At 46.8% G+C, this 18606-nt stretch overlaps 5 protein-coding genes across 5 annotated transcripts; 2 read left to right on the forward strand and 3 right to left on the reverse strand.

Moving 5' to 3' along the window:
• Window positions 1–868: 868 nt before the first annotated feature.
• F4807DRAFT_23447 (uncharacterized protein) lies at window positions 869–4319 on the reverse strand. The gene has a single exon (XM_047994198.1). The coding sequence runs from the start codon at window positions 4005–4007 to the stop codon at window positions 1254–1256; it is 2754 nt and encodes a 917-aa protein (XP_047859676.1). The 5' UTR covers window positions 4008–4319; the 3' UTR covers window positions 869–1253.
• Window positions 4320–8980: 4661 nt separating this feature from the next.
• On the forward strand, window positions 8981–11675 carry F4807DRAFT_23554 (glucose-repressible alcohol dehydrogenase transcriptional effector). The gene is made up of 2 exons (XM_047994209.1): window positions 8981–10136; window positions 10196–11675. Exons 1-2 carry the CDS (start codon window positions 9221–9223, stop codon window positions 11428–11430), a joined length of 2151 nt encoding a protein of 716 aa, XP_047859677.1. The 5' UTR covers window positions 8981–9220; the 3' UTR covers window positions 11431–11675.
• Window positions 11676–14307: 2632 nt separating this feature from the next.
• On the forward strand, window positions 14308–15324 carry F4807DRAFT_406116 (uncharacterized protein). The gene is made up of 2 exons (XM_047996263.1): window positions 14308–14926; window positions 14995–15324. The coding sequence occupies exons 1-2, from the start codon at window positions 14735–14737 to the stop codon at window positions 15220–15222; spliced, it is 420 nt and encodes a 139-aa protein (XP_047859678.1). The 5' UTR covers window positions 14308–14734; the 3' UTR covers window positions 15223–15324.
• Window positions 15325–15374: 50 nt separating this feature from the next.
• F4807DRAFT_23773 (uncharacterized protein) lies at window positions 15375–16674 on the reverse strand. Its single transcript, XM_047994244.1, has 4 exons — window positions 16585–16674; window positions 15954–16537; window positions 15721–15891; window positions 15375–15646 (listed from the first exon to the last, which is right to left on the reverse strand). The coding sequence occupies exons 2-4, from the start codon at window positions 16069–16071 to the stop codon at window positions 15459–15461; spliced, it is 477 nt and encodes a 158-aa protein (XP_047859679.1). The 5' UTR covers window positions 16072–16537; window positions 16585–16674; the 3' UTR covers window positions 15375–15458.
• Window positions 16673–18191, reverse strand: F4807DRAFT_23772 (uncharacterized protein). The gene is made up of 3 exons (XM_047994243.1): window positions 17505–18191; window positions 17396–17445; window positions 16673–17329 (listed from the first exon to the last, which is right to left on the reverse strand). The coding sequence occupies exons 1-3, from the start codon at window positions 18046–18048 to the stop codon at window positions 17003–17005; spliced, it is 921 nt and encodes a 306-aa protein (XP_047859680.1). The 5' UTR covers window positions 18049–18191; the 3' UTR covers window positions 16673–17002.
• Between the last annotated feature and the right edge of the window lie 415 nt (window positions 18192–18606).

The raw sequence follows: 18606 nt of genomic DNA on the forward strand, positions 1-18606 counted from the left end.
CGATAAGATATGGCGTCACCTTACCAAGTAGCCGCTGGTTTCCGTTTCAATTGATCCATCTATACACCACTGCTTTGTAACCTCATCCTCACCTTCAACAATATTAACTAGACAGTCAACTGCACCGATAATCAGGCGAGACAGACCAGCATAGTCAATGGATTAACCACTCCCTACAATGTCGGCGCTAAACCCAGAGCTGCGGCGGCAGGTAATAGCCATCTACAAAGAGCTCCTCCACCTCGGCCGCGACTATCCCCAAGGCTTTTCCTATTTTCGCCCACGGCTCCATAAAGCCTTCATGGCTAACTCGCATCTACGGGACGAGGAAGCCATCCGGAACGCCATAGCTAAGGCGGATTACGTTAGGAAAGGTATTTAACCTACATGAGGTCCCCCGTCTTCATCCTACAATACCCGTGTACAACAAGAATCTACGAACTAACTGACCTGCCATCTCACCAAGAAATCGAAGCGCTGTAAGTAAACCAAACATGTTTCTTTAGATCTATAAAAAGCCACTGGTTATTATTCGTGAGCAACGCAATATCCCAAATCAAATCGATCCTGTCCTTCATTCATATCGTCTATAAACAATCGGGCTTCCCTGGGCTCGGTGACCGCTCCCTTTATATACCTTCATATCATGACTAGAACAATGACACCAACATCTACCCTCCCTGATCGAGTCAACTTCCACACATACACATGTATCGCATATATATATTCGTAGTATATTTCCAACCACATATGTTCCAAGATCGCATTTCCATCTATCCCATTCGATGCATCATCAAACAAAAAAACAAGAATAATAGGCAAGGACACAGTCCCGAATATGCACACACCACCTACATCTGTTCTTCCCCAGATTCTCTTCACCTTACCTTTCGAGTGAGAACGTTGTGGCCTTTCCCATCTGGTCCGACTTAACGTAAATGCGAAAATTTGAAGCGTCTGTTGGTTGCGGTGTTGACGTGTGGCGCGTATAGGTACTACCTGAAAAGGTATCGCACACTTAGGAAAAGGTACGACGGGGCTTGAGGGGGGAAATTGGCTAGGACCGGGATTTTGGATTGAGATAGGAACTGGACCGGGTTGGTGGGAGTGCGCCCCCAAGGATGTCGGCAGGTTTAGAGCGGTGGAGTAGACCAGATACATGTCTTAGACATGCCGAATAAACATTAGACACGGAATGCCTAGCCGGCCACAAACGGAGACCAGGTAGACCCCATATCACGATGTCGAGCTGTTTAGCCCTGGAGCTTCTTTCTAGCGCTCCACGCTCCGACTTCCAAGCACTCCCCCCAGCTGGTGCCGCCTTCGCGCAGTAGATCGTTCATCATTTTGCCGCTCCACCCATCCCATTCGTCCTGGCTTTTCCCACTAACCTCCCGAAGAACTGGCTCCAAGGCGAGGATCAATCCTACGACCGTCTCCAGCGCGGTCCGTCTGAGGGCGGCCTGAGAGGCGGTCAGACCCTTGCCCCCACCTTTCGCGTCCGTCCCTTTGCCTTTTCTTTTCATCGAGTCGATATAGCTCTTGCCATCTTTTGTCACGACACCACCGACCCCTTCACGCTCCCATCTGATCTCGCTTAGCGGAACTGCTAGTCGCTTTGATCGCAGTTCCATCAGACTTTCCGCCTCCTGTAGAAGGTATGGTCCGATCAACGTGCAGGGAACGGCGGACACTCCTAGCGCATCTAGTCCTTTAGTGACCCAACCGTTATACTCGACTAGATATGGGTTCAGCGGTGCACTGAGCGGCGTGTTGTTTGTCATGATATATGCCCCTAACCTCTCCGTCTCATCTTCTTCTTCGCTGCTGGAATCCGAATCAGAACTGGCTTTCGACACGACGGGCGCCTTGAGGACATGTGGCCGCAGCATGCGCACGCTATGATCGCTCTCCCAGAATTCCAGCACGCCGCCCGGTTTCAACATGCGTAGGTACTCTTCGAATAGTATCTGCGGATCGCGCATGAAGGTCGAAAGACACATCGTCATATCTTTGACCATGATCAAATCGAACTCGTTGTCGGGTATAGGCCACGGTGTCCGCCGCATATCATGTTGGACGAACCGCCATTTCATATCCTTATCAGGTTTCCAGTTCTGATCGAGTCCCGAGCCAACTAGGGGAACGATATCCATACCAGTAAATGATATGGATGAATGGCCGTGCTGGGCGAAGTACCGATGGCACATCATACTCCAAAACGCAGCACCACATCCTACTTCGAGGACGCTCGTCGGCGGCTTATTGGAGAATTCGGGGGCTGTTGTCGGACCACCAAACAACTGGAAGAGCATAAGAGTACGCAAAGACTGGCGATGGAGCTCTGCTAAGTCCACAGGTAAGGGGTATAGTAGTGTGGGCTCGTTGATATAAGTACGATTGTTACGAATGATGAAGGGTTTGGTAACAACAGTAGACGAGGGTTTGGTGGATATCGAGGAGTTGGACGGGGCCACGCTCCCCTCGGTCGAGGAATTCATAAAATTGTCGTTGGAAGTCATGATTCCAGGTCGGCCAGATAGACCCGAAGGATGGGATATGCTCCCAGCACGGTAGGAGGAGGTGGGGATGTACTTTTGAGGAGAGACGAATTGGCTAGGCTCGGGGGGCATTGCGTCATCATGGTGTTTACCCCTGGATGTTCTTCGACGGATGGGCGAAGATAGGCCCGCAACAGCTTGTATTAAAGGTGAAGTCGGAGAGTGCGGACGTCTGGGAATAATTGACGACCTGTAGTGGAGAGAATCACGCTTCTGTAGCCTGTTCGCGGGTGGGTGGGAGGCGGTAAGGGGTTGCTGATGATGATACCCACTGTCGGTGCTGAAGATGGGTATGTGCACGGATCTTATGAACCTGGAAGACTTTGGCGAGGAGGCGGGCCGTTCAGAATCGGATACGTTGGACGCAGTAGATGCGGATGGAGAAGGTGACGCGATCGGAGTCGAGGTTGAGGCTGAAGTGACGGGTAGTGGCGGCGGCGCGGGTGCAGATGTCGATGCAACGGTCGAGTCCAGAATGCGGGTTTGTGTGGTAGTGTTTGTGTCACTACCGTCGTTATCGTTACTGATTTTGGTATTGGTATTGGTATTGATATTGGTATTGAATATAGGCTCAGAAGAGGCAGTAGAGGTGGTTAGGGCGCTTGCGCCTATTCCACCATATGGCTTGGAACCTGATGGTGAGGTATGCTCTATGGCTATGGCTAAACCGATGCCTGAGTTTTCGCCTGAATTTTCGATATCAGGCGGTGACGAGGAGATGAGGGTGCCACTCGTGATACTGGCAGATGCAGCATGAGTGGGGTCAGATCTGTGCGAGTGTTGTTTTGCCGATATATGTTCATGTAAGGTAGATGTTTGTGGGCATGGTGAACAGGAATTTGGATATGTTTGTGTTTGTGTAGATTGTGTTTGCGCTTGTGCGAATGCCTGTGCTGGTGTTTGTGCCTGTGCTTGTGACAGCAACTTTGCTTGCTGCTGTACTTGGTGTAATTGTGCTCGAGCTGCTGCTTGTGTTTCGTGCGACGTTCGGGTGCTGACGCTAAAGGAGGAGGAAGTTCTCGAGTGGGAATGATGCGACGCCGGCCTGTGAGCGACAGGTTGCGGAAGGCTTCCGGCGGGCGGAGGCCGACGTCTGCCAGGGATCCTTGACCTAATCGAACTTGTGTCGATGCTCTTTTTCCTTTTCGATTTTTTATTCGGGGTTTGTTGCGATTGCTGTTGTTTTTGCTGCTGCTGCGGCGGCTGATTATTATTTTCGATTTCCTCGATACTATTCCTATTATCTTGATTTTTATCCTTCTCTTTTACTTTTTCTTCCAAACCATCTTCGGTCTTTTGGTTTTGGTTGTGATTATTTCCGTCCTGCTGATTGGCCCCGTGGACGAAAGTGTAAGAGTTGGTGTTGGAAGAACTCGTTCTTCTAGCGTTTGCTGGTCTGACCCTTACAGGGGGTGAGTACATCGCCAAACTGTATGCGAACTCCATCTTGCCAGTTGCGACGCGCTATTGTCGATGTACTGGTTGTTTCCGGAAAGTACCCAAGTATAAACCGGGACCGGGACCTTATAAAATTCGGGGCCGTACGCTGCTTGGAAGTTTCCCCGGTAGCGTCAGTACTTTGGCTGTACTTGGAGTACTTGGAATACTTGTGATACCTGGAATCAATCAAAATTCTTCAACGAACCTTCCCTTCTGGGGCTTTGTGGCATGTAGTAGTATGTGCTGTTGCACTTCCACTTTTGGTCCAATGCTCGTAATGACCGCAGTTCTTCCCCCCCTTTCCTTTCCTTTCACTTTACTACAACAGATTGTTCTCCAAACAACAATATGTAGGACCCTTGATCTTTTTGGGTGGTCAGCGAATGAATCAATTAGACGTCACCAGTGGTAAAACTCGATCTTTCAACCTGTTATTATCAACACGTACGTTTTGCATGCGATTTTCTCGGGTCGGTCTCATACAACGACGGCAACAACGACGACCCGCTGCAAATCAACAATTGTGGGTTGAGCTACTAACGTCGCTCTGCTGATCCGTTTTCTCCCTACTCTAAGCCATGCTGGCCATGGTCTATAGCCTTGGTTTGCGTCAACCCGTTCGATGATTGGATGTTTTCGATTTCCGGCAGCACTTCCGGTCGTCTCGTCTTCGTTTGGGAAACTTTTACCCGAAAGGAATGCTTCTCTCGTTTCATGAATCGGTCTTGCTTCCCGATCCGAGGATATGCAGCCTTTTGCGGGATCTTTCAAAGAAAAGAAAACCCGCTAAAAATCTGTCGTGACGGTTGACCAACATATGACAGCATGCACTGGCCGACACCGTTTTACTGTTGCAATAGAATAGCCCGCGGTTGCAGAAGAACACACAGTTGTCCCGTCATCCGTTGTTGCTTGTGTGGCCAAGCAACGGGAGCATTCAAGTGACAACCTTGGAAGTCCTGTCAGTTGTCAGTCGTGCATTTGTGCAGTGTACCCTGACAGTTCTTCCCCAGGTTCAAACTTCCCCTCCCCCGCCTTCAACTTATAATAGCAATGGAACCCTCCAATACCTGGATGCGCCGAATTGGAATGGATGTGAACGAACGGCCCGAGCTCAGCTAATATCTCGTGGTCGTGGAGCCTTTTGATGAACCAGACCACTTACGATATTTTGCAGGGCCTCTATTTTCTAGGGGTTTCCTGAGTGACGTCCAATTGGCAATTTCGAATTCCCTGTCCGGTGCCTTTCTCGGTGAGTTTGTAAGGGTGTGGGATGGTGTCAACCAAAAAAAGTCTCTTGGCGCGAGAGACCTCGGGAATTTTTCGTTCTGTCCTATCAAACTGGTCGATAATACCACCACGGATCCCTTCGAACACCTTTCCGATCAGTTCCTGTCGAAATCTGGGGTCAACTGTCGCATCTCACATGCGTCCGTCTCTCTTCACACGTGACGCCTGTAATTTCCCGTTCCGACCACGATGTGTTTTCTAAGGGAATCTTCTGCCCGTTGGCGCTGCAGAATTGCTTCTTAGGATCTTATCTCAAACATATTCATGATGTAGGCCGTCATTTATAGTAGCTTGAGCGAAGGATATAAGAGTGGGCACTCGGTCTGTCTGCTTATGTTACTCAGCAGAGCTCGGGTTGTTCTCTACTCGAAGGTAGTAGACTCGCAAATATTCGACACTCTTAAACGTTGGTGTCTATCTCGCGGCATCGGCTAGTATGAATAAGTTACGATTCAGATCGTGGCACTCTCGCGAACACGACAAAGACAACGATTAATGTCAAAAGGAAGTGCGCATACCTCATCTCGAGTCGCTTACGACTCGGGTGCGGCTTGCTAGTTATGTATTTACCTATGTAAGTATCTAGGTACGGTCCTCCAAAAACAGCCCCGGCCCTATTCCGTCTAGCGCTTTTCCTCATTGTGATCACGATGCTTTAACTCATCCTCTTATGGCTGTTTTGGGACGATTGCGATTTTCCATCTGTCAACGGTGGACCGTCGATCCCTGCGGGTAAGGCACGTAAAGGGTATGTGTACGATTCCCCCGCATTTACAACTGCATAGCGGCGTCTAGCCTGTCAGCTCTCCTCGCTTGCTCGCTCTGTGCTACCGCGCATAGTCCAGGAAGCCTTGAAGGTGGCCTCATGGCGCACTATAGTGCACTATAGCTTGTGATCGATCCAAATTCGTAGAATCCCAGACCCTCGTCCCAGCCGTTCTGGAATACTGGTAGGGGGTCTCGGTTATTACCTGCAGGATACCATTGGGAATACTGGGAACATCGAAGTCGGGGCAAGGGAATGCTGGAGGGTTCGGACAATGATTCCCAGGTAATTGGACCAACCAAATAGATACCTAGATCTCCTAGCCTCCGAATATACGGCTTTGCACGTCGTAGGATGTTGGCCTTGCAAAAATAGGCCCTATGTTCGGAGCGATTCGAGTCAGGCGGTCTGTCTGGTGATGCTCCACTGGAGAACACGTAGGTGCGGCTAAGATAAATAATTAAATATAGTTAAAACTAATGGCCCCTCCTGCTAAGAGAACACGACTTGGTAAGGGCCAAATATCCATCATACCTCTTGTCCTAAGGTGTTAGCTCGTTGAGGCTTGACAGCCTCGACAGGTTTACGCAAGTCAGGTTCAACGAATCTTATACACCAATAATAAATGAGCTAAGTGCGTCTCGCTTATTATCGTGCATATATGCATCGATCAGGCTGAAATACAAGAAAGCCAGTTAAGTCGCTCCCCAGTTTCCCTACCTAGCTTCTAGACTCTTAGCGTAGAATAGGAGTATTGAGGCTGAACTGGTCGAAGGCCAAGCTTCGCAACAAGTGCATCGTACAATTGGCCTTTACCCGCAGGAAGATGACGACACAGCAATCTTATGCGCAATGCTAAAGATGCCTTGACACATACGTATGATCTCTGAAGTCATGGTGCCGAGACAAGTTCTATAAAATGACAAGCCTACGTACTATATTAAATGGTCAAACAGCAGGTTTCAGCTACAAGCTGGCTTCAAGGAGGTGATTAACGAGGATACCTACCTATGTAACACTTTACGTCTCCCACCGCTCAACTCGGTGATCTCCGCTAAATGAACCGCCGACCTTTTCATCTCTTCTCATACCGTTCACGTAAATAGCTCTCGGCATGGCGGTCCGTTGTTGGCAAAGATAGTAATCATTCTACATTTACATTTACGCCTTTACTCTTGCGAATACCTGTGGAAATTTAAGGTGGAGTTGACGCTACATAGCTATTACGATGTTTTGCGTAGGTGGTATGAGGATGATCCTATTTCGGAGATCGGAGAGGTAGGGTCTTGAGCGACAATCCGGTTCTTTCAAGAAGCTGGTCATTTTACCCCAGCTGGTGATTGGGTATATCTGGACGAATATAAGAGAGGAATTGAATACCCAGAGCCAATTACTATGATAAAGGCGGCCGTGTTAAAAGTTGTACACAGGTATTACTAATAAAGATGCACCGGTATGGATGCTAAACTAAATGGGGCTGATTCATCCGTGTTGATCAAATACATATTCGCTGTCTTTAGATAGAGAATATACGTCCATGATGAATGGCTGACTCTCGCATCTTGATGGCACCTTGAAGATTCTCAGTGTCCCCGCTAGAAAGAGTTGAATATTTAAGTACAATATGTTGAAGGGACATGTGTACATAAAGTTGAATTTAGGTGGATTATATAATACAATTCGTGAAATATGGGTACCAATTTGTAACCGCCGCATCCATATTATGTAATCATCTGATTTGAGGTCAAACTTGGAAAGAACATTCACAAGGCTGTCGTAATGCCAAGGTCCCTCAGGAGAAGGTCAGTGCGGTTCAAGAGCTGGACCGTGCGAGTCATGTGACGAGGCTAAATCTTTAGATTCTTCTCCGCTCGTACCTTACCAAACTGGAACAAAGATTGGAGCAACCAAGCACGGAGGCTCTTACCGGACTTCTCAGGTACCTACCCAGCCTAGGCAAGAGCACATACCAGTTTAGACCTTCCCGGACCTTTACCACGCTTGCATACAGTACATCGGATCTTATCTTTTCCAACTGCATCACAGGCCACGCACTTGGATGCAGCTTCTTACAACCTTGGAGGATTCCGATTACCTAAAGACACCAATTCGTTCACGTCTTCTCAACATCCTCTCTCCTGCTTACAGCTATCCTGCACATCTCTTGAAAAGATTTCAGTTGTAAGTTAGCCTTGCTCTTTCTCCCTTCCCTGCCATTACCTCCCCATCACTTCCCATCGATCACCTGGCAATCTTTATCGCCTTGAACTGTCACTTTCTTCCAACCGTTTCTCTACAACATCTGGGCACCCATTGCCATTGACTCTTACCTAACCCACCCCCGCCGCATGGGCTGATTCGTCGTGTTTCCAAGCTCCTTTGCGATCCCCACTCCACGACCTTATGGTCCTTATCCAAGCATAGCCTTACCTTCCTCTACTTCTATTTCGACTCATAACTTGCAAGATGTTAACGCAGTAACCCATCTCCTAACAGGTCAGCACTAGGGCAAGGACACCATACCGCGAGTTCTGCAAGTTCCCACGGAAAATCGATGCAACAGAAAGAGCCAAAAGCTCCCCAGCCGTAAGCCATTGCGCTATAGTTCACGTTCGGTTCACGTACCTGTCGAGGACAAACTCCCGCCACATTAGCGCCAATCCAGAGGGGAAACGACGATAATATCCTCTTCCAACCGTACCTACCTTTGCGATCCCGTCCTTGCGTACCCGAGCCTAGGATCGTCACATACATATCGTTTGAGAGCCGACCTGCTTCTTCGAATTTTCCATGCCTCTTAACAAGATCCACGATCTCTATGCATGGATATTCGTTGAAACCACATTCGTTCGTTCATACGCTTATACCAGTTGTTAAGGCCGGTTCTGCCAGGCCCGTTGTGAATCCCTTCACTCGGCGCAACAGACCTACAGCTTAGCAGCTCATGGCCGCTAGTAGTATCCTATACTTCAAGCGATTATTTCGACATCCCCTACGCTCTTAATACGACACATTAACCGCCATCGCCGAAAATTTCTAATAGTACAACTACAAACATCGTCTGATATACGTCACATAACCGTCCAATACCATCGTAACTGACATATTGCGATATCTTCAAAGTTCCCTTACACACCAATCGCCGACCAATATCTCGCGCGGCATGTATGGTCCCAATCATCAGCAGGGGCACAATACACGCCTTAATGGCGTCCCTGGTGGCCGCGGCATGGCTCCTCAGATGATGTATAATTTCGTCCAACAGCAAAGCGCTCATCAGCACCATACGCACCCTCAACCGCACCACCAGAATTTGCCCCAAGATCATGGAGCTCACAGTGGCGCGACGGGAACCATAACCCACTCAACATTCTCTTCCGGACTTATGTCTAATGTTACCCCATTTACCCCCAGTAACCACCAAAATGGAAACGCACCAGGTTCTCGGGGCGGTCAGGCTCAATATAGCGAACACTGGAACGAGCAGTTGAAGTCATTCAAGGAGTCTGAGCAAGCCCACCAGACTATGACAGAGCAGCACCAACCCCATTATTTTGCTAGGCTCCGAGCTAGCGAAAACAGGGGTATCATTCCCGCCCCAAGTGCGAATGCTGCCGAAACAGCAGTCGATGGTGAACTTGAAGATAGGGGCCGACCCGTTAACGTCGATAAGGCCCTCGATCGACAGGATTGGCTGAACCTTGATTTCAGTGGCCAAGGTCTAAAGAATATCTCATTGATGCTTTTTGACCATTATGCATTCGTTACAGAGCTATATCTTGCTTCTAACAACCTTACGCGGTTACCCCGGGAAATTGGCCAGCTCCGGTCACTACGTCTTCTTGACGTTTCACATAATCAATTGACCACGTTGCCCCCTGAGCTGGGCATGTGTACACCTCTACGGAGACTCCTTTTGTACAACAATCTGATCCAAACCATACCTTGCGAGCTAGGGGCTCTGCACTTCTTGGAACTGCTTGGTATCCAAGGAAACCCCCTGGAGCATGATCAGAAGCAGAAGTTAGTAGAAGAGGGCACGAAGGCCTTGATCGCCCACCTAAAGGAACAGGCACCAGGTATGAGATATTTGCTCTTCTTACTGTGATTATAAGTTGTAAACTAACCTCGTCGGCAGTTCCTATTCCTCCGAACCCCCGTATGCCTATCATCGTACAAGAAGACGTTGGGTCGGAGAAGGAACGCATTCGGGTAATGTCTTGGAATACTTTGTGCGACAAGTACGCAACCAGCACACAGTATGGTTACACTCCCGCCAGTGCTCTCTCCTGGGAGTATCGCAAGGACAGTATAATGCGAGAGTTCCGAGACCGAAGTGCAGACATTCTCTGCCTGCAAGAGACCGCGATGGATGCATTTGATAATTTCTTTTCGCCAGAACTAGCAAAGCTTGGCTACAAAGGCGTCTTCTATCCCAAGACCCGAGTCAAGCATTTGACTGGGAAAGACCAACAGTCTGTAGACGGCTGCTCTATATTTTACAAAAGCGATAAGTACATCATGTTGGACAAACAACTGGTGGACTTTAGGCAAACGGCCATCAACCGACCCGACATGAAGTCGGCCGACGACGTGTTCAATCGAGTCATGCCGAAGGACACTATCGCTGTCTTCTGCTTTTTCGAGTCAAGGTACACCGGCAATCGGTTCATAGTTGTCAACGCGCATCTATGTTGGGAATCGTTCCTAGCAGATGTGAAAGCCGTCCAGACGGGAATTCTGATGGAACTGGTTACGAAGCAGTCCGAGAGGTACACGCGCAGGCCGGCGTTGTCAATCGAAGAGAAACGTATCAAATCTCCGCCACCTTCCGCTGACGGAAATTCGGACGACGATGACGAATCGCCTCGAGAGCCTGCGCCCTCTCAGGAGTACCGCAATAACACAGATATTCCCATCTTAGTCTGTGGTGATTACAACTCTATGGCCGATAGTTCCGTGTACGAGCTACTCGAGAAGGGGCGGATAGCACCCGACCACCCTGATCTAGTGGGTCACTCATACGGAAATTTCACAAGAGACGGCATTGAGCATCCTTTCAGCCTTCGTAACGCGTACGCTCACCTCTTCGGTACCCCGGACGAATTAACCTTCACCAACTACACACCGACGTTTTCTGGCGTTATAGATTACATTTGGTATACTACCAATACTCTAGACGTGGTCGAGCTGCTAGGCCCGCCCGACTACGAGTATCTCAAACGGGTACCGGGTTTTCCGAACTACCATTTCCCGGCAGACCATATTCAGATTATGGGTGACTTCGTCTTCAAGTCGCGGAAGGATAAGAAAACTACACCCGACCAAGACAAGGCTGGTAGTTCGAGAAACCAATCTCGAGACTTGAACTGACGGACAACCTGACATTTCGCCAACGTGACCCCTTGTCTTGGGGTCCGTGAGTGTCAAGAGTCCTACAAGTCGATGCTAGTTATGATAAGGATGCCTTGCGATAAGGCCACGCGTATATGGATGGTATGAGATGAAATTCAGCACATTTTTCCCACACTCTTAAGGATGGGTTTTGGGGCCAATGGTTGGACATCTCGGAAGGAGGGAGGGGGTGATGAAATGGAATGAGGATGGTACCTTTTTTCATGACGATTTGATCCTGCTATTACAACACCACACAACACCACACATCTCCACAGTTTCATTATTTTGGCGTTGAAGTACCTCGATGTACGTTAGTTGCTTCTACAAAACAATTCGAGAATGGCGAGGCTTTGCCGCGTTCTGCGCGCGCATTGCCGAGCCCGTTCAACCCGCACGACCTGGTGATTTCGTTACCTATGCTACAATGTGCTACGTGCTTCGTTTTGCGCTTCAGCTCTAGGTACTGATGGATCTCAGGGTTGGACGGCTCGCTCAGAAGACCCGTCGTGATGTGGACTTAGCAGACGAGAAGACACCGACACGACGACATTATCGCATTATGACCACTTACCTCACATCGTGTAAATACAGGCTATACTCTTTGTCCACGTCGTTCCTACTAGGTGGGATCGGCTGTCGACAAGTCTGCGCACGGCATGGATTGTGGCATACTTCAACGATTAGTCCCTCTAATAGATAGACCTCCAATGAGGTCTGAAATTCACGAGTTTTTGCACAAACTCTTGGCTTTGACTTTTGATGTTATGTGAATGTAGGCTGGCATTGTGAAAGGTGAGTTGATGACTTGGCTTGGTAGGCTTGGTAGGAAAGATGTTCTTAGTTGCTTGGACTGAGTAGGTAGGTAAGGTTCAAAAACAATACCCACAAGAACTACCAAGGCGAGTGTTACTCCTTACCAGCAGCGACATTATCATCATCGCTGCCTATCAACGGCTATTGTCAAAATCAACCTAAGTGCGTCTTACCGGACGCTACAAGCTAGTAGATACGTAAAAAGAGCGGAAAACCCTTGAGAAATTTCAGGTAAATTCAGACATTGGGTATGTGATGGTGTCAATATCATCGGCCTTTTAATCTCTTGCTAAGATTTAAGGTCTGCTCCTAATACGGCCGCATTCATCGAGGCATCTCCTAGTATGAAAATGAAGCTTCCTAGTTTCATTTCCCCCTAGAGTCATGGCATAAAAAAAGGAACATTAAAATATACATTTTATAGTCCCCTTGTCTCCGTACTAATGGCTATTCTAACAGGTTCCTACCTACATAGGTTACTTAGTGGATGTGAGCTTTACATTGAGGTATCCCTTTAATTGGCAATTGTCTACAGCTAGGGATTAAGAGGTAAAACACATCTGCGTAAGTACCTAGGTATTCACAAAAGATCGGTTCAGGACGATAATAATACGAATTATACGAGGTAAAATAAACATAAAACCATGTACCGTTTACGTTCTACATTCTGGATTTGGTCTATCAGGTCATGTGAGCTTTATTTTGTTTCCTAATCCCTAGCTGATGACAACTGCCAGCTAATGGGATGAAAGTAAACTGCTTCGTATATTCCTGATTTTTTTAAATAAAAAAAGGAACGATAAAGAAAATTAACAGGGTTGCCCAAGGCGACAGCAAGGTTGGAAATGAGCAAGGTTGGAAATGGTGCTTGGAAGCTGACTGTAAAAGGCAATTCGTAGTGTATGCGTCCCATATTTTAAGCTTCGTTCCGCATGTATTAATCCAGTTACAGTTAAGCTAAAGGCTAAACACAGATTGCTTACATAAACGCGTAAGGATTTGGATAGGTAGATTGATATTGCTTTCTCATATCCTCATTTTATATCACTGTAGTTAACGGCATTGGAGATAGAGAAATATTACATGTTTGGTTGTTACGGATCTGCATCATATGTTTTCTGCATTTAAAATCGGTAAAATATCCTTACGCCCACCTGAGTCTCTCCTTAGTTGGCGCAAGACTACATTCTCCACAAAACGGGTTGTGTACATGGTGATAATCGTTTGGTGGAATAGCCCCGTAAAAGTTGAGGCTCTTAAGGCGATTGTACAATAAATCTTAGTATTTGAAATGGATAAAGTTTGCCGGTCGACTTCTTGGGTTTGATCGGGTCTACCTTTAAGCCGTTAACTGGATAATTCGGTAATGTGCCTAGGACTTGTTTTCACGAAGTAGCATTATTTGGACCTTCGCAGCAAAAGTGCAGGTTGCCTCACAGGCAAATTGCACGAAATATGCAACATACCAGAATTTCTGTGACTCATGTTCGAGCCTAATCCTTTACTTGGGTATTCAAACCCGATCGTAGGAACTGGAATAGCCAATGAAACTGACAGTAGTTGGCAAAGAAGAAACGTTTCATTATATTACAAGTAGAAAACCGCCAATGAAATAAAATGCGTGTAGTTCAGCTCTGCTTGTCCAGCTGATCACGTCGAAATTAGATACTAAGTAGGGAATTGAGATAAGAAACCCCCTGAAAGTGCAAAGGGAACATAACATTTGCATTTTTATTTTCTTCGGTGACCGAACCAGTAGTATCACGTATCGGGCATGAGGGATTTTTGACCTAGCCTTAAAACATATGTTGGTAGTGGAAGCAGGTCATTTCGCGTTGATTTTTCCAAATGGCTAATCATTTGTGTACTAAGGTACCTAGTTTTGAGCCTCATGTACTTGTGTACTGCAAAGGATAATCTTCCAGATAGGCAATAAATAAGGATATAAAATTGATGCAAGGTTAATACCCGGATGATATCTTTGGATGAGTGTGGCAGTGCCTGAAGCATATGGCAATGATCTCCATATCTTGTTGGCCGGAAAAAGCTGAGACATATCTTACATGAGTCTATGGTTTATTCAAAATTGCCTTTTTTCGTAGGAATTTCGGTGAACATGCATAGATGTGGAATACTCAAGAGCGCCATGTTTGACTTAATATGACTTGTCGTTGAGACCAGGGAGAAAAAACGCCTAGGGTATAAGATTGGGATATGAGGTAGATGTGGCTTGCGGAAGTTTGTTTATTGAGCTGATAGAGCTTACAGTGGGTGGAGGTTAGGGAGCAGACTGTTTCTTAAATGCTACCTAATAGGTACCTATGCACAGCATTTACGGATATGGATAAGGTCCGAATATGGCTTAGAAACTCGGATCCCCTTTAGATTTACTTCATATGCTTCACATTGAATACCTGCCTAAGTGCACAGTCAATCCTTCCATCCATTCATCACCAGTACCTATACTATGGCGAACATCAACCTCCAAATCAAGTCTTTGCCATCTGGCGCCGTCGCCGAGTTCGAGAAAGTCTCAAAATGGCTTCGGAGCAATGCTGCCGAGTTTCAGAATATCAACGGCATCAAGATCTGCAAAAACACCAAAGGATTGGCAGATATTACGAACCATCTTCTGAAGCAATTTGCTAGAGTAGTCGAGGTAGGGATCCTGTCTTTCATGTAAAGAAAACTTACATTTATGGTAGCTAATTTTCTAAAATCCTCAAGTCTACTTCATCGCAGAATCGCATCACAGCTATTCATTTCGACCATTCTGCCGCTGTCCCTGTGGAGGAAGGTTGGGTGGTTGATCTCATGCCCGTGGATGTGGATGAAGGACCTGTGACAGTGGGAAGCCAAAAGCTTAACCTGGGGCAGTATGTCCACCTAAATGAGGAGGCAGACGTCTCTGGAAATTTCTTTGCTCTTCTATTGTTATCCCAACTTGATGTATGAAGGATGTTGGTTAAGTCTTACCTGTGAGCGAGATAAAATGACGCTATTATAGTTAGGTACCTACCTAGGTAGTAATAATAGGCGATGATTTGCGAAAAAAGACCATAAAGCTCGTATGATATTGGTTAGATTAATTAAATCGATTATTCTAGGTACATATTATGTTATTATTAAAGCAGGTAGTGTGCCAAATTCATAAGAGTATTGTTTTGCTTTATTCAAAGGGGTTATCAATTCTAAGCTTGGTAACTACCATAACCGAATCTGTTGGGTCCGTAATCTGGCCTTAGAAACACTGGAAAGATCTTGGTACTATTGTCTCTCAGTATCCCGAAGTTCGACTGTCCAGCGTGAAAAGATGGAAGTAGACTGCTATAATCTCGTAGGTTGCCGAAATTGAAATCCTGGTGGTAGACTATAGTATCTAGGTATCTGTTAACTTCTTGGCCTTCATTTTATTTGATGTAACATGTATATCAAGACTGGCGGGCTTCTTACTGCCAATATGATGACCACTACCTTGGGTAGATACACGATCATAGCTTGTGTCTTGTGCCTGGTTGTAGTACCTCGCGTGCTGCTTCTCATTGAACTGGCTTGTTACTTCGGGGCAGTGCCATTTCTGGATGAAGCCACATCTGTATTCTGGACAAAAGACGGCCATATACCCTACCATGCTATTAGTTGAATACTATGAGAGGCGGTCTTTTCTTTCTAGTATAGCAACATACCAAATTTGAGATCTGGCTGTCTCGTCTCTTGAGTTATTGGTGCTATGAATTGGTGCGGAGTTGGCAACCCGCAATAACATGTTCCCTGACCCATGTTAAGCGGACTACCAGATGACATAGTCTCTTCAGTTATCTAGTAATTTTGTCAAAAGGTCATGTCGCTCAATGCCTAATCGTTCACGATTGGCTGGAAAACACTTGTGATGTTAATTTAATCAAGAAGATTATAAATTTTGTCCTGGGCAGTGGGCAACAGGAACTAGGTCGAGGATCAGGTAATTATTAGAAGAAAGGTAGATACGGAACAGAGAAGCCGAGTTCTATGAAAAAGGGTTTCACCACATGCAGTCTGGCGTTACTGCGGTTGGCCTCCTCTCTTCGAGGCTGAAATCCTGGCTGACCGGAATATAGGTACTTAGACATGTGGTTTTGAAAACCAGAATTCCTCAGCTTGGAGTAAAGGTTAGTCCTAGAGCCTGTCAGATTAAGCACACCATGTATTAATAACACGGCCTTGCACCATCCAAATATCTACCTCCGAATTGCCTGGTTCACAATGTAGATTACCTAGGTGAGTAGGAGACCTAGAGAGTTGTTAGCTGGATATGCATGTAGGTAGGCAGGTGATTACCTAGGTATGTATCTTTTACATATAATACTCTACCTAGTAATCTGCTACATAGACAAGTACTTAGGCAATTATATATCTAGGTAAACACTCTCGGTCGTATTTACGAGGAGACGGTCATGAATAGTTCGGTGATAACCATGTGTTATTGATAGCTAGCTAGTTGAGAAACATGCAGAATCTTATAATTAAAACGAATGAGGCGTCCGATATTTAAGCCTCAGCCAGGCTTGCCCACCCCAGCAGTAATTCGATCCTAAAAGAGCGTATAAAACAAATGAAACGAATAATCATCCCATTGTGATTCACTGTTAATATTATGCCGTGATACCTAGTTACCAATCATGCCTCAGTGATACCAGGGTAGTTCCTGGTAGCTGGATCTCTAGATCGTGGGGAAGTGGGACGAGCCAGGTCCACTCTATGTCCCACCAAATCCGCCGTTCGATTGGGGATTGAAGGAGTTCTGGGCAGCGGGTGCGAAGCCGCTAGGAACTCGAGCGCCTGCTATGACATCGCTTGACGAAATCCCGACCGAATTGTTATAGCCCGAAGTGTCGAGATTCTTAAATGTAGCCGCAAGTGGACGATTCGGTGATGTATACACACCGTTGATGCCGACGGCTTGCCCGTTTCCCTCTGTTTTAACGCCGTCGAACTCGACTTTGTCTGACTGCTGTGGTGGCATGCCGAACTGTGGAGAGGAGTGAGGTGAATTGTTAGGCCACGGGGTGTTGTGCATATGGTTCTATATAGCCATATCGTTAGTTATGATCCTTCTTGGGCTTGTGAATTGAAATTTATTAGTACTCACTTGCGGTTGAGCATGAGCATGAGGATGGTTATGATTGTAACCGTTGACCACTAAGTAGGTAGGTAAAAATTAGTGCCACGGAACACGTGAGGTGGGGTTACTAACGTACCTAGCGGGCCACTTGCGCCGTTGTTCGTCCCGGAACTTGGGGTTCCCGGTACACTCGTAGTATCCCAAAAGGGTCTTCCATTTCCGTTTGGATTCGACATGTTTGGGTTGTCGTCTTCGTGATTCCCGGCCGAAACTTTATGGCTAAGAGCGTTTATCGTGAGAATGAGGGTCGTCTTGTCGTGCTCCAAGGATTGGAAATTTTGAAGGATGCGACATTCAACAACCCGAGCCTTACGGGCTTGATTCAACCTTGATATAAGTTTGAGCTTAGGTCCTGGGGTGTAGTGCGCGCACAACTCTTTCAACCTGGTTATCTTGGGGGCCATCCCCTCGATGATACGGCAGACCTGGCATGTGTGCAGAGCCTTATTATCTCGGATGCAGCTTATCGTGTCACTAAGAGCAGAGAGCTCATCACGCCAGCCTTGGTATCGAGCCGGGGCATGTTGAAGGAAATCGCGAATCTGAGAGATCGAATCAAGGATTGTGATTGTTGTCCCTGCCAGTTGACCCGCGGCCGCGACAGCCCCGAGAACTTCCATGATCCCGGAATCCGGTACGAGAAATTTTCAAGGATTTGGAAGACATTTAGTCTTGTTGAGTGCTAACCGACTCTTAGTCATACAGCCAGCTGAATTTCGAAAAGGATAAAGGAGGAAAGACTTCGCGCATCATCGAAAAGAGGCTCTTATAGTAAGATTTTGTTGCCTTCTAGGCTGTGATTGCAAATTATGCCTAACTGACCGCAGTCAATGCCGCGCACAAATGAGGCAGCAAATACACGTACAACAATGTTTGGAAGTGTTCAATGTAGGTGGAGTAGGTAGGTATGCATTATTACCCATATCAGTTGCGCTACACAGGCAAGTTAACAATTAGTAGGCATTCACTCTTTCAATACAAGCTAGATTCGAAATACTATATATATGTTTACATCCGGCGTATATTTCGCTTTCGAATAGATCTCCTAGACTGGTTTTCGTGCGCGGGAACGCTGGCTGTGCTAAACCGCCACATAACGCAGCTGGATGTTAGAAATCAACAATATCCAATATATCCGGAGGTAGCGACGATACACAAGGCTGAACCAATGATGGTGT

The sequence above is a fragment of the Annulohypoxylon truncatum genome, assembly GCF_022578515.1.
Source record: "Annulohypoxylon truncatum strain CBS 140777 unplaced genomic scaffold F4807scaffold_1, whole genome shotgun sequence".
Lineage (NCBI taxonomy): Eukaryota > Fungi > Ascomycota > Sordariomycetes > Xylariales > Hypoxylaceae > Annulohypoxylon > Annulohypoxylon truncatum.

Coding starts and splice junctions, on each gene's coding strand:
- F4807DRAFT_23447 (XM_047994198.1), bottom strand. CDS start 4,007: ATGGAGTTCGCATACAGTTTGGCGATGTACTCACCCCCTGTAAGGGTC.
- F4807DRAFT_23554 (XM_047994209.1), top strand. CDS start 9,221: ATGTATGGTCCCAATCATCAGCAGGGGCACAATACACGCCTTAATGGC. Junction 10,137..10,195: donor CCTAAAGGAACAGGCACCAG/GTATGAGATATT, acceptor CCTCGTCGGCAG/TTCCTATTCCTCCGAACCCC.
- F4807DRAFT_406116 (XM_047996263.1), top strand. CDS start 14,735: ATGGCGAACATCAACCTCCAAATCAAGTCTTTGCCATCTGGCGCCGTC. Junction 14,927..14,994: donor AATTTGCTAGAGTAGTCGAG/GTAGGGATCCTG, acceptor AAAATCCTCAAG/TCTACTTCATCGCAGAATCG.
- F4807DRAFT_23773 (XM_047994244.1), bottom strand. CDS start 16,071: ATGTCATCTGGTAGTCCGCTTAACATGGGTCAGGGAACATGTTATTGC. Junction 15,892..15,953: donor ACAGCCAGATCTCAAATTTG/GTATGTTGCTAT, acceptor ATAGCATGGTAG/GGTATATGGCCGTCTTTTGT. Junction 15,647..15,720: donor TAGTGGTCATCATATTGGCA/GTAAGAAGCCCG, acceptor ACAGATACCTAG/ATACTATAGTCTACCACCAG.
- F4807DRAFT_23772 (XM_047994243.1), bottom strand. CDS start 18,048: ATGGAAGTTCTCGGGGCTGTCGCGGCCGCGGGTCAACTGGCAGGGACA. Junction 17,446..17,504: donor CGGCGCAAGTGGCCCGCTAG/GTACGTTAGTAA, acceptor CTACCTACTTAG/TGGTCAACGGTTACAATCAT. Junction 17,330..17,395: donor ATGCTCATGCTCAACCGCAA/GTGAGTACTAAT, acceptor ATGGCTATATAG/AACCATATGCACAACACCCC.